General features: G+C 42.0%; 1 protein-coding gene across 3 annotated transcripts in view; it reads left to right on the top strand.

Moving 5' to 3' along the window:
- Positions 1 to 14,111, top strand: part of MDN1 (midasin AAA ATPase 1) — a 110,522-nt gene that overhangs the window by 56,973 nt on the left and 39,438 nt on the right. For all 3 annotated transcript variants that reach the window (XM_088667203.1, XM_035109386.3, XM_035109385.3), the window contains exons 44-59: positions 49 to 208; positions 1,146 to 1,262; positions 2,337 to 2,539; positions 2,781 to 2,926; positions 3,213 to 3,415; positions 4,668 to 4,888; positions 5,709 to 5,822; positions 6,234 to 6,363; positions 7,255 to 7,364; positions 7,485 to 7,618; positions 8,442 to 8,602; positions 9,030 to 9,150; positions 10,129 to 10,339; positions 11,787 to 12,009; positions 12,428 to 12,554; positions 13,668 to 13,835. In XM_088667203.1, coding sequence (XP_088523329.1) covers positions 49 to 208; positions 1,146 to 1,262; positions 2,337 to 2,539; positions 2,781 to 2,926; positions 3,213 to 3,415; positions 4,668 to 4,888; positions 5,709 to 5,822; positions 6,234 to 6,363; positions 7,255 to 7,364; positions 7,485 to 7,618; positions 8,442 to 8,602; positions 9,030 to 9,150; positions 10,129 to 10,339; positions 11,787 to 12,009; positions 12,428 to 12,554; positions 13,668 to 13,835 — 2,549 coding nt within the window. The remainder of the gene's footprint in view (positions 1 to 48; positions 209 to 1,145; positions 1,263 to 2,336; positions 2,540 to 2,780; positions 2,927 to 3,212; positions 3,416 to 4,667; positions 4,889 to 5,708; positions 5,823 to 6,233; positions 6,364 to 7,254; positions 7,365 to 7,484; positions 7,619 to 8,441; positions 8,603 to 9,029; positions 9,151 to 10,128; positions 10,340 to 11,786; positions 12,010 to 12,427; positions 12,555 to 13,667; positions 13,836 to 14,111) is intronic.

The following is a 14,111-nucleotide window of genomic DNA, read 5'->3' as shown; positions in this document are numbered from 1 at the left end:
TATTGGTTCATTGAGATGTATTCAAAGTATATCTCCCCCCAATTTTAGAGTTTTCAAGACTTGTAGAAGAATTTCGGCACTTCAAGCTGCAGGTTATTCAGTATATGAGTAGCAGCACCCACGGCACATTTGAATGGGTTGATGGGATGTTGGTTCAGGCTTTACAGTCCGGAGAATGGCTCTTGATGGACAATGTTAACTTCTGCAGGTAAGCGCAACTGTGTTGTTAGAAAGAAATTATTATAAACCGGGCCACGCATTGCTGTGGCTCAGTCTGTTAAATGGAAAAGAAAGAAAAAAGAAAGCGGACGTTTCTGATATTTTTAATTTCACAATGTTTGTGGGTATACAATATTTTTTGTTGTTCCATTGTCTGTGGAGATATAGAGTAAAATATTTAGTATAGCGTGTGTTGCTTTCACATCCAACAGATGGTTCTGTTTTTCAAAAAAAAGCAAGTTTTTACCTGTCACAGGTGTGATATCTATATAATATAGGTATATAAAAATGTGTGTATTCAAATGCAACGTGTCAAAATTTCAAAGCAATCGGTGAAGAACTTTCGGAGATTTAAGATTTTGAACAAACGAACTTTTACATTTTAATTTATGTAGATAGATAGATATAGAATACCACATTGGATAAACATCATTGAATCTATATTACAAATCATGTACCAGATGAAAGAGAGAAATTCAAGGAGTAGATCATCATTTACTGGTTCAAAGGATACTGGATTGTATACAGTTGTCTCCATCTACTCAAGGAGGTCCTTTGCTCCAGCAGACACTTCCGTGAACAGAAGGGAGAAGTCATGAAGGCAATTTTTACTTAAGGAGGAGGCAATGCGGAAGAAAGGGGGAAGTTTGCAAAAAAAAAAAAATTGCACAAACTGCTTTCCCCTCCCTTCCATTCACAGAAGCATCCACTGGGGCAAAGAGTCTTTGTTGAGCAGAGGGGACAGAACTGGACACCATCCCATGACATTTCTGCATTACTGCCGTATATCTGATGCTATAAAACTGATCAGGTGGAGCAGGGGGCAGGGGACGGAAATACTGCTCTTCCATTATGAAGCCAAATAAATGTTAGTAAATAGTGAGCCACCTTTAGTGCTTAACTGTTCCTTTACTTCTTGTGTGTAGTCCTTCTGTGCTGGACCGCTTGAATGCTCTGCTTGAACCTGGAGGAGTCCTCACCATGAGTGAAAGAGGAGTGATCGATGGCATAACCCCCACTATCACACCACATCCAAATTTCAGGTGCGCTGACGTTCCTTGTGCTTATTGGAGTGTGTTGTTGGATTATGCTTTGAGAGTTGCAATATGCATTGGGGTGGAAACACCGTCTCTTTAAGGTATCACTACTGCAGCCTTGAAAATAAGTGTAGGTTTGAGCATCACTCAGCTGGGTAAAACAAAGTGATGTATTGCTTGCTAGTTTTCTCTTAGCACTTCCTCCCCCCCCCCTTTTTTTATAACAAGGTCAGTGGTTTTCATTTGCTGGGCAGCAAAGCAGTGTGATGCACAAATGCTAGTCTCTCCACCTTCTCTGAACTGCATGTGTGTATGCAGGCACACAGGCACACATGCGTTTTCATTCTCTGTTTAATTTACTGCCTTTATATTGTTACTGGCTTATTGTGTTTTTTTTTCAAAATCATTTCCCCCTTTTCTGTATGAAGCCTAGAGAGCATTTGCTATTTGGGTGTCTAGCAAGTTTAATAAAGCAGGTTGGGGAGCTCGGTTGGTTAGATTGCTGTGTTGATAATGCCAAGGTTGCAGGTTTGATCCCTGTATAGCGACAGCTGCATATTCCTTCATTGCAGGAGGCTGGAGTCTGACCCTCAGGGTCCCTTCCAACTCTACAATTCTGTGATTCTAAGTAGGATAAGGAGAGGAGGGAGCCATGCAAGTAGCAGCCACAACATGCCTCTCTATTCACCTAGCCAAGCCAGTAGAGCAGTGTGGTTAGTTCCCTTTTCTGCCAAGGCAAAGAGTTCCCTGGTGGTGGTGAGGAGGCAGTTCAGTGGTGCAGTAAGCATATATATATATATATATATATATATATATATATATATATATATACTTTGTGCATAGGGAAGAGCCAGACAAACCAAGTACCCATCTAATAGAAACTAGGCTTAGAAATGTACTGTTGGCATTGCTCTTATATCACCTTGATCACTAAACATTGCAGGCAGATGCCTAATTGCAAGGCTGTGGTGAGACCTCTTCCTTGCTCGCCCCACCCCAGGAGCAGCAGTGTAAGATGACATACTGGATGGGTACCCTAAAATAACCATACTCCCCTTATGTGTATTTAAACTTGAAAAGGCTTTTCCTTTCGATGGATCCTTCACACGGTGAAATATCCCGAGCCATGCGGAATCGTGGAATTGAGATCTACGTTCCCGGAGAGAGTGGTTCATTGGATCTTCACGACGTGAAGTTGCTGCTTCATGGAATGGGCTTGTTCGGAAGCAGCATATGCGATGAGCTCGTGGCTGTGCATACAGAAGCTAAGGAAAGCATAGCAGGTGAGATAAGCATGCATAATAAACTTGGCAAACGTTAAAGAGAATAACTTCTATTTAGCGATTGCGTTAGAGACCATTTGAGAGAGAATGAATTGGGAAATTTCAATTTGATTTCAGATTTATAATATGGTAGTTGGCTCAGGCAGGTGGTTTGAAAAAGGGGAAAGTAAAAGGATTGTTAAATTCCTAGGCATTCTACAAAGGTGGTTAGTAGGTTGTAATGTTAGTTTTTCCTTCTCAGGTTCCTCTTACACTCTATCTGCTTTGATTAATGCTGCAACGCTGATCGTGCAGCAGTTGCGCCGAGGATTTGGTTTAGCAAAGAGCTTCTATAAAGCGTGCTGGGACATCTATGTCAGTTCACAACAGTCAGAAGACAATCAAAAGGTAAGTCTTCCTTCATTGGAAACATGCTCACCAAGTGTTTGTGCTAGAGAGTCAACTTATGCAAAATCAGTGAGAGACAGTTCAAAGTCTGAGCAATCAACAATTTGAGACCATGTATATATCTATCTTTTCAAAGTAACTGCTACATTTTAATAGGGTTGTTTTTTTTGTAAAAGTGCCCTTGTTTTCCACACCTAAGAAAAGTGTTACAGAAAGAAGACTACTGTTGTTGTTTTTCCCAGTTGAAGAACCTAATCGCAACCTTTTGTCTCTCCTGATATACTAGCATATGCTGGACTTGATAATGAAGCATGTTTCAGCTTTGGATTCAGAGGAAACAAGGGATGCTTCCCTCCTTGCCTTAGGATTGTGGCCAGATTCTGCATCCAGTGCTTTGTTTGCAGCTGAAGACTCTCTGCTTTCTATGGTTCATCACGATGGCCAGGTCCTGGCATACTGCCTGAACAGGCTGAATCTGAGAAACAGCAGGTGAGCACAAGGTGTTGCTATCCCTCTAGACATGTAAGAGTGAACTATTCCAGGTTAATTGGTGAGCAGCCTTTTGCCTGCCCCTCTATATAAATAAGTGAGCAATGTTAGCAGTTACATCTGCACTGGGCTACCATAGTTAAGGCTGTTTCCCTGCCTCCACTCCCTTTGCCTGCAAGGTAGAAAGCAGCGCTCATTCCCTATACCTGCGAGGCTTAAGCTGCTTTCAAATGTGGGGTTTATTGTGTTGCCGTTTTGGTTATAATGCTAGCCCTTCTCTACCAGTTTCTAACATTTCTTTCATACTGCATTACCTGTTGCATTATGGAATCATGGCTTTTTGATGGATACATCACCATGTCATGCTAAATGTCATTTACAGCAGTGGGTGTGATGTGGCAGGTGCCATTGGGCATTTCACCCCCCTCTATTTGCATACATGCTTCTGTCCCCCCATTGTTCACCCATTAAAATATCGGGGGGAGGGGAACTTTCCCAGATTTCATCACATGAAAACGGCAGGGAAATTACAGCTCAAAACTACTGAGATATTCCAGGTTAATGGGGTGGTGCACAGTTGTTGTTTTTCTGGAAGCAGTTAACATGGAAATGAGCATTGAACTTCTGTTAGGTCCCACAGATTTCCAAATGCGTCTTAAAGGTAAAGGGACCCCTGACCATTAGGTCCAGTCGTGACCGACTCTGGGGTTGCGCACTCATCTCGCATTATTGGCCGAGGGAGCCGGCGTACAGCTTCCAGGTCATGTGGCCAGCACGACAAAGCCACTTCTGGCAAACCAGAGCAGCACATGGAAACGCCGTTTACCTTCCCGCTGTAGCGGTTCCTATTTATCTACTTTCATTTTGACGTGCTTTCGAACTGCTAGGTTGGCAGGAGCTGGGACCAAGCAACGGGAGCTCACCCTGTCACAGGGATTCGAACCGCCGACCTTCTGATCAGCAAGCCCTAGGCTCAGTGGTTTAACCACAGCGCCACCTGGGTCCCAAATGCGTCTTACATCATTTTAATAGCGCATGTTGGAAAAATGGAATAGAGCGTCAATTCTGGACGCGGCAATAGTTTGAAAGCATGGTTTCAGTGTCCAACTGGGATTTTACCCAGAGTTAAGGCAACACACCATGGTTACTTCTAACATATTTAGGGGTTAAATCTCCTAGGCCTTTGGAAATTGTATAGCTGTTTTGTTTTTTTGCGTAGGTATGATCTTCTTACAATGACCTCTCGTTTCAGGACACTGCCTCTCACTATACATGACTTTGAGAAAATTCTCCACTCTCCTAATCCAGATTGCCTCAAATTTGGTGCAGTGGAGACTAGTGCCTCTTGGGCAGATGGCATGGAGGTCCTTTCTGCTGCTGTTAAGTTATTCATAGAGAAAGCAACGAACCAAGACTGGACGTTGAGAGTTGGGTGGCTTAATCAGTTAAAAAAGAATTTGCCACAAGTGCCTGGTAAGTGTTGACTCCTGCTGCTTAAACAAGACTAATCCGAATGTTTGTGGTGGTGGAAGAGAATCATGCACCACGATCCTATGCTTGAGTTTTGTAAGTAAATGTAAAGAGATGGAGGAAGTCAAAAGCACAGCATCACCAGAATAGTGTGTGCAATAAGTGAGTGAAAAGACAGTCCCATGGACAAAAGAATATTGATTAGAATCTCACCCCCAAAACTGGAATCTCTTGGCTCTGTGGCCTGCAGCTTCTTCTTGGCCTCTAATAATAATATTAATAAAATAATAATATTTTTATTATTTATACCGTGCCCATCTGGCTGGGTTTCTCTAGCTCAAGACTCTGATTTCATATGTTGATACCATTTCAGTTTTATCTTGATTAAGTTACTGCATTCTCAGCAGGGGTTGGCTATCGTCTCACAGCTACCCCATGGAAACCCCACTCATTCGGGTTGCCGGACTGATGTGTAAGGAGCTGCAGCTAATAGGAAGTACCCCCCCACACACACTTCCGAATATATGCACAGGAGCAATTGGTCGTTATGCATGGGGTGGAAGGGGCTTTGGGATTGGATCACAGCTAAACCCTTTGGCAGTCCAGGTGTTTTGATTCGTAGGACCCACCACGTTTAATTGAAATCACACTGTTCTGTTCTGCTTTACTCGTTTTATAATTGTAATGGCTCTGTCTTGTTTTCATCCTTGCGCAGTATATTGCTGCAACCTGCCCTGGCAATGAAGGGCGAATACTTACAGCATATAAATAAAAATAATAAGCTTAGAAAGCCACGAATTCACAGGTCGTCTTCTTTCTACAGATTCAGTGTATACTCAGCTGGAAGCCGGTGCAGCATCTCTGAATAATTTTTACTTCAGTCCCCTCTCAGGTGCCATCAGTAATGTAATAAAGTTGCTGCAACCAAATATGACTGGTAAGATATCTTCTTTCTTTCTTGGCTGCAAGTGTGTATTATCTTCCTGCGTTTTTGATACAGTGAAGATTGATTTGTGATATTGATGAGATTATGGGAAGTGAAACGTAGCTTGCAACAGAACTGAGAGGGTTGGGTTTTGTTCTTTTAAAAAAAAACACCTTTCATTGGGTTTAGAAAACGCTACTCTATGTAAATAAGACACAATAAATTGCATATTGGAAGCTACCCCACGTTCATTCCCATTTAAACAAATCTCGTCTCCTTTACGCAGTGAACATGTGTTAGGTGTCTTGCATCTTGTTCATGCCAATGCATATTGCTTGCTCTCTTTCTTGGATTGAGGGAGTTGGGAAATGTTTATAATGAAAACAAACATGAGTTTTCCTTGTTGTTCATCTATCAAAACAGATGAGCATGTGATTCCTATGGATCCCAGATGGAACATGCAGTGTTTGGATATCATTAGCAATTCAGTGGATTTTGAAGCAGAAGAGCACTCGGATCAGCTGCTTATTCTGCTGAAATCACTTTCAAATCGGTGAGTTCAGTCACACATGTGCTATTCCCGGGATGGGGAAACCCTGTGGCCCTTCATATGTTTTTGGTCTCCCAACTCTCCCCATATGCTCCAGTCATCGTGGTCGATGGCCAGGCATGATGAGTGTCGTAGTTCCAGCAACATGTGGAGGACCAATTGGTATCCACCTTCGTTCTGTTAATCTGATTAGAAAAGTTAGTTTGTCATTTCCACGTTCTATAATAATGTCTTTCCCTTTTTAAGTTGGTTGATAATCTATAATTGTCACAGATTTCCCCTCCCCCTTAAACTGCTAAAAACAACAACCAATCAATCCCTTGCTCTGTTTTCTTATGGAAGGCAAGTTGTAAGGCAGCTTTCACTAACCTGGTGCCCTTAAGAAGATTTGGACTACAGTTCCCATCAGCCACTGCTATGCTGTGCTGGGGCTGATAGGAGTTGTAGTCTCAAGGGCAAAACATCTCAAGGGCACCAGGTTGATGAAGGCTGGTGTAATGTACAATCTAGAAAAAGTTGGGTACAGTACCCTTATGCTCACTGATAATCCAAACTCTAAGCGTACAGTTACATCAAAACCTTTTATTTCACAAGGAAACTCATTTTTACATAAATCATTCAGAATATTCTTGCATCCTTTGCCATCACCCACTGCCGTAGTCAGAATTGTTTCCTCCTGTTTTGCTTGCTAATGCAAATTATAAATTCTCTGTTCAGGATCCATTTCACATTAGCATTTTGTAGTGTCTGATGGTTTCTCTGCATTATGTACATGTTCAATAGTCCCAACATGATTCAATTTGTGGGCTGTTTCCTCTTAACAGGATTTTGATTTACTGTTGACATAGTAACTTAACTTGATATCCATGTGGGTTTGTTGTGTTGTAATTACAGGGCAATACTGTTTCTGGACCGTGAGAAAAAGAGCTATGTTGAAAGGAGCTTGATTAATACCAAAAAACCAAGAACTAGTGCTTTGAGGATGTCACTGGAGTTCCATAAAGGTATCTATTGTGTTTCCATTTAAAATTTTGTTAAAGGAATCATTGATGTTGTTTTTGTAGCACGGTAGTTGGATACAGTTCTGCATTATCTTTTCGTTTAATTTTATTCCTGAAATGAAGATCCCGGCAGCCACAGCTCACTGCCACATGCTATTGTGGTGAACCTCGCAGGCTTTTTTGAACTCTGGGATGCCTTCGTGCTGAACTGGTTGAAGTCTACTCAAGGGTCTGTGTCTGATGAAAAAATGTATGAAGTAAGTAGACCATACAAACATCTGGGGTCACCCATTGCTTGGACTTTAGGAGCTGTCCACTTACTTTCCCTGTGTTACCTTCTCTGATATTTTTGTCATACCAATTTGTTTGAAAGTGGAAACCTGGAAAGGACATGAAATCCACATGTCTTTTCCAGTTGCTTGGAGGAGCGGGCAAAGTGGTTAGTCACATTCAAGAGGTTCCTCTGACTTAGGAATAAGAGCTCATCTAAAACAGATAAATGTTTTGCCTATTTTGAACTGTAGGGAAATAGTGTGCCCCTGTAAAGATATGTACATGCCAGAATGAAGCCAAGGATCTATGAATGGTTGCAAAAATGGAAAGCTATTCATCTTCATGCCAAAGGATAAGCTAAACTGCAAGAACTGCAGTGCTATCCCCAGTGCTCCAGCTTTCTGTTTTTCTGATCTAATTTAGGATGTTAGATCAGAGAAATCCGTTTCCAGAAAGCTTTTGTTTTCTGGAGCACATCCTGGATGGGTCATGGAAGCTGCCTTAAGAGATCCTCTGAGCAACAACCACAGGGAGTCTACTTCAGGCTTATAGCTCAGTGGGTGAAGTGCAAGAGGTTGGAAGGTGCAATTTTTGCCTAGCAAATTGTGTTATCGTAGACTTGCACCTTTTCAGTCTCAGATGTAAAGTCTAAGGAATGAAGGTGTCTTTTCTGCTCAAACAATGCCCTTTTGGACTCAAGACATGTGTCATTTCCTAATGATAAAAGAACAATGTTCTCCACCTGAAAAAGCATTACCTTGTGCATCATGGGATAGAAGACTCATTTTTTTTCCGGCTTGCCTCTAGATACTGCACTGCTTATTGTGGCGTGACAGGTTTTGGACGATATCAGACATGGTTGCTGTGGATTCCTCTGGCTTGGCGCTCCTGTCCCTTCACTGGCACTGGGTTGTAAAACATTTAATCAGCAGGGCAACGAAGTTGCTGAGCACATATGAGCAGCAGAAGTATGTTGTCTTTAGCTTGTACACCAATGCATTAAATCTGAAGGCAGCCTTCTATAGGGAAGCTTTTTAGCTGTAATGTTTTACTGTTTCCTATATATGTTGGAATGGCTAGGATTAGCAGGTATAAAGTCCCTGCACAGGGGTATTCTTAGTGTCCCCGGTGGGTAATTATGTCAAGATGGCTATATACCATCTATAATTCAGTTTTATTAGCAAACCTGAGGTTAAACTAACCCCTTTCCAGCCCTAGGAGGAGTGTGGGGAGTGTTTGCATGACACACCTACACACTGCAGCCGACACACTAATGTGTTGTGGAAAGCTCTGGACTGGGGGAATGAGGTTTCATAAATTGCTGTATATCCAGGCTGCATGCATGGTTTGATGACCCATCTTACCTTTTCTCAGTTTTCCTTCTCTTATTTTAAGGCTGCCCAAGGATATTCAGTCTGCCTCACAACAAATCCAGGCTTGCCTAGCCAATCCTGCTGGTGTTTCTGCTAATGTTAAGAAGCTGCAGAAGTTTTGGGGAAGACCTCTTCCATTCAAGGTGCAATGTATTTATATGTAACTGAGTACTGTTGCTTCTATGGAAGTTTTTCTTTGGTAATACATTTTTAAAAGAACTGTCGTATTACACTGCTACCCTACCCATCTAGAATTATTTAAGGAACTCGTGTCTCAGAGTTACAGAACTGCTTATAGATATTTAAGAAGAAGATCAAGTGAGTATATGGATTTAGAAATATATTCTCCTTTCAAGAAAAGTTAGACCAGACTTCCTAAACACCCTTCAGAGAGGGCCATAGCTAAGTATAATAATAATAATAATAATAATAATAATAATAATAATAATAATAATAATAATAATAATTTATTATTTATACCCCACCCATCTGGCTGGGTTTCCCCAGAATACATGCCTTATGTGCAGAAGTTCCCAAGATCAATCTTCAGGAAAGGATGGGAAAGATTCCTGCCTGAAAACCCAGAGAGCTTCCTGCCATTCAGTGCACACAGTACTTGGGTAGATGGACCAATCAGCTGACTTGTTTTCTGTGTTCCTAGATAGCAGTTCCTAGTACAGTATATCGCTTTTGAATATATTTGCACAGCTATACAAATGCTCAGGCAGCAGATTCTTTTGTAGCATGCTTGCACAGAAGCTGTGAGGCCAATGGGGCCTGGCTTAGGAAATGAAGCAGACCGTTGATCCTGCCTGTCTTGTCCTGCAGTGCTGCTTCTGTTAACCAGAGGCAAAAGTATACCCACTCTCTTAGACAGAGTACTGCATGCATACCAAAGTGTGCACCCTTAGCGTGGGGCATTCTCATACTTTGGACTTTGGCACAGTTACCTAAATGGTTGGTTGCTGCTTGCATGCATATAAATTATACGCATCCCTTCAGTCTTTACAGAAGAGGTCAGCATAAGTGGTCTTATCATGCGTTTTAGTAAAAGAAAACAAAATAGTGCTCATTCTGTTGAGTTGGGAGTTGCCATTTTTATTCTTATTCAATTTATGCAGGATGTAGGAGTAGTGGATGTGTCTGTTCAGTTGCGGAAAATTTCCAAAGCACTTAATGTCCAGGAGCTGAGGCCCGCTATTGGAGATGGCGAATGGCAGGAGGAGGTCTGTATTCTGAAAATGGCTGCCACAGAGTGGAAAATCAAGACTGCATTGCTCCAGGCTCAAGGCCTAATTCTCAGAGCCAATAATTTGAAGGATGTCGTTTCAGGTAAATGATTTATTTGCGGTCAGGTGAAGTGAAGAACACCTCATAATGTTTGTACCACAGGTTACTTCAAATATGTATTCTCATGTTCATATAGTAAGCTTTCGGGTTTCCTGCAAATGAACATAAAAACTCAGATAAAATTCATATTTCCAGGTTTGTATTTCCACCCCCCTGTTATATTCTGTGCTGATGAGTGAGTTTGTTTTTGCCATAAATCTATTTTGGTACAGTGGTGCCTCTGGTTAAGAACTTAATTCGTTCCGGAGGTCCGTTCTTAGCCTGAAACTGTTCTTAACCTGAGACACCACTTTAGCTAATGGGGCCTCCCACTGCCACCACGCCAAAGTCGCACAATTTCTGTTCTCATCCTGAAGCAAAGTTCTTAACCCGAGGTACTATTTCTAGGTTAGCGGAGTCTGTAACCTGAAGCGTTTGTAACTGTCAGGGGACCACCAGGGGTCAGCAGAGAGCCCAAAGGAGGAGTGTTTCTGTTTTCTTCATATCAATATAATAAAGTCTTGTACATATCTGTATAATAAAGCATTGTAAATGTACAGAAGCTGAGTTGGGACCAATGGACAAGCAGAAAGGGCCAATGCCATTCTGCAGAAATATTTGAGGTGCTACGTCAATCAGCAGCAGAATGACTGGGTGGAGAGGCTAGCCCTGGCGGAATTCGCTTACAATAATGCCGTGCACATATCCACAGGGGTGTCTCCATTTTTGGCCAATCATAGGTGCCACCCCAGGGCTTTCCCGGGGGAGGGGGGAGTATTCTGTGCCAGCTGCCGAGGAATTTGTAGAGGAGATGGAAGCCATACATCAGATGTTGAAGGTAAACTTAGAAAGAGCGAAGGAGGCATACAAGAGGGAAGGAGTTCCATGTAGGGCAAAAGGTGTGGTTATCCTCCTGAGGGCTGCCCCAGAGAGGTAGATGCATTAATTACAGCAGAGGAGATTAGGACCATTTGAGATACAGGAGTCAATCCAGTGGCCTTCCGGCTCAAACTGCCAGAAAGCATGTGGTTGCATCCTGTTTTTCATAGGTCCTTGCTTCACCGTATCATGAGGCACATAGGTTTCAAGGGGAAGGGGAGAGGGCACCCCCACCACCCACAGTGGAGGAAAGGGAACTCATCAATGAGGTCATGGAGATTCTGGACTCCAGGTGGTACCAAAGCAAGTTGCAATATTTGGTGGCTTGGGAGGGCGCACCAGAGTCTGAGAACTTGTAGCTCCCTGCAGAGCAGGTGACCGAGGCGTACCTCACAGGAATTTCACGAGCTTTCCCCCATAAACCAAACCCCCACACTGGGATTTCAGGTGGGTTTTTTTGCATCCACAGATAAGGAGGAGTATGATTTTGAAGGGTTCCAGACCCCTCAGAACGGCAGAAGCCCCTGGCGGACGGTAGCTGCAGACTATTTATATTCTTTATTTCTTTCAGATGAATTATGGGCTCTGGTGAATCTCCAGCATTCAAAGCTGAGGAAAGGAGGTGTCTTGCTTGAGCCTCTCAAAGAAAAGCCTGCTGAAGGCAAACAGATGGATTCTAGTTTGATAACTCAGCTCTGCAATAAGGTGCAACTGTGGCCTGCAATGGAGTATCTAGCTGTGCTTTGGCAGTACAAGCTAACCGCTGATTGTATAGCTGAGGCTTCCTTGCAAAGGTGAGGGCAAGTTTTCTGTGATGGAGCAAAGGGTTTCTGGGATTCATGTAAGCTCGATTTACCAGCCTTTCCCTTCCTTAAGCTTTGGTGGCTTTTTTTATCTTGTGGTTTGCCATGGCTCTGTAAGGTAGCAAATTCATGAACACACACACTGAGCTAGAATGTCTCGAGATGTTTTTAAACCTCAATTCTGCTGACAGAAATGCAAGTAACTTTGAATTGGGGAGAATTTCAGAATTTATGTCTCAAAAGGATTATGAGACATTCTGAACATTTCTGATAGGACCAAGGTGATTTTGAATGTGGGACTTTCCTTGAATTTCTAATTGACATGTCACGTCTTTCCCCTTTCATTATTTTTGTACCTTGGTGTGTATACAAACTATCAATCAGTAGCCATGCCTTTTGTTTTTTTCAGGAATGGTAGCAGTAAACAATCAAGCCTATGTTCAGAAATAAGGCAATTTATTGCTTTCTGCCTTAAGTTTACACCATCTACCTCACAACAGCTTCAAGGCCTTTATTACTTGTTAGATTCTCAAAAGGTAAGAACAAGTGTTAAGTTCAGATAACTCCCCTTCCCTTTTCATTTTTCTTTTCTTTATTCACATGGCATTGTAGTCTCCAATCCAGGACAGATACCTGCAACATACAAAACAAGGGGAAATGTAATATGATCTCAAAAGGGGTTGTATTATAGTGCTTTGCACATTCTCATTATCAGTGTCAAACACCTGAGTACTTTTTATCTATTATTATTATTATCATCATCATTATTTTCTTTGTCGTTTATATTTTGAGTAACTTATGTAAAGAATTAAAAAATCAAATTGACATGAATTTAACTGTTACTTGATAAAAGGATCAGATGGGGGGATGACAAACTAACTTCCTGGCATTCAAACAGAAGTCCTTGATTGACTTCCCATATTTATTTTTGGATAAACTGTGTGTTTAGCGAGAACTAAACAACAGGAAAATTGAAAGTAGGTAAGATGACTCTAAAAAGCATCCACTGTGTATTAAAGAGCCAACATTTCTCCTGTCTTGCACCCCACCCCCTCACTTTTGTTACCCTAACCTTGCTACCTGGTGAGCATCTCTGGTTTCAGTTGTCCAGTGTGTTGGAAACCATCTTCAAGAATCAACTAGTATTTTGTGGTTGCTTGCAAAGTTTTAAGAGTGGGAAAGTTCTTTCCTTCTGCTTGGTTCATTGTTAAACTCTTTGTACTGTTATAAGTTCTTATGGTACTCTTTCTCCCTTCCCCCCTTGCTATTTGCTTGCTCCTGTGTAGGCTGCATCACTTTTGGTGCACTATTCCCAGTGCATCTGGCTAAGTTTCCTCTATTCCCTCCCATTTATTGCTTGCCCAGAGAGTGCTGCAGTAAGTCCTTAGCTATAACTAGTTGAACAATGTGGTGGTGGTGGTGTTTTCTGTCTTAAGTACTCTCTTAGAACCAAGGGAGAACTTTACTTTCATATTTGATGCAGGAAATGCTTCCTGTCCTTAATAACAAAGCTAAGGAAAAAATTCTAGCTGATGTGGTTGGTCCCTGAAAAGTAAAACTTGTGCACACTTTGATTAGAACGCTTAAAAAGCAGGGGCAAACCTTGAGAGTCTCTTTAAGTCGTCTGCACTTTTGTCCTGCACTTTTAGGTCTCTGCAGAAGAAATTTATCTCGTGTGGTCAGAACTGGTGAATGCTGCTTTAGTAGCATTTTGGAGCAGTGTTGTTACTACAAATCCAGAGCGCTGGTTGACCTGGCAGCCGCTGTCTGTGGAAGAGAAAAAGATGCCAAAATCTCTCATGGACTGTTCTGTTCAGGTTTGTGTGAGGAAATTTGCATTTTTAAAAGGGTTAGGGTGAGACTCTATTGTCAGGGCAGGAACTTATTATATGATAAAACTATTTTACGGAATAGTAAACAAAACAATGCACTGCCAAGGGCTCCTGTTCATAATTCCAGCCAGCCATGCTTTCTTTTGGGTTACTCCATTCTGTCACCTCATTATTATTTTTCCTCTCCTAATTGTGAGTCCTCTCTGCCCACTGAGCATGCTAAGTCTTCACTCAGTTTTCCCTGTTACAATTGTTTCTGGA

This window comes from Zootoca vivipara, chromosome 3, assembly GCF_965207765.1.
Source record: "Zootoca vivipara chromosome 3, rZooViv2.hap1.1, whole genome shotgun sequence".
Taxonomy (NCBI): domain Eukaryota; kingdom Metazoa; phylum Chordata; class Lepidosauria; order Squamata; family Lacertidae; genus Zootoca; species Zootoca vivipara.
The sequence above is the reverse complement of the archived record's forward strand: the minus strand, read 5'-3'. Positions and strand labels throughout refer to the sequence as shown.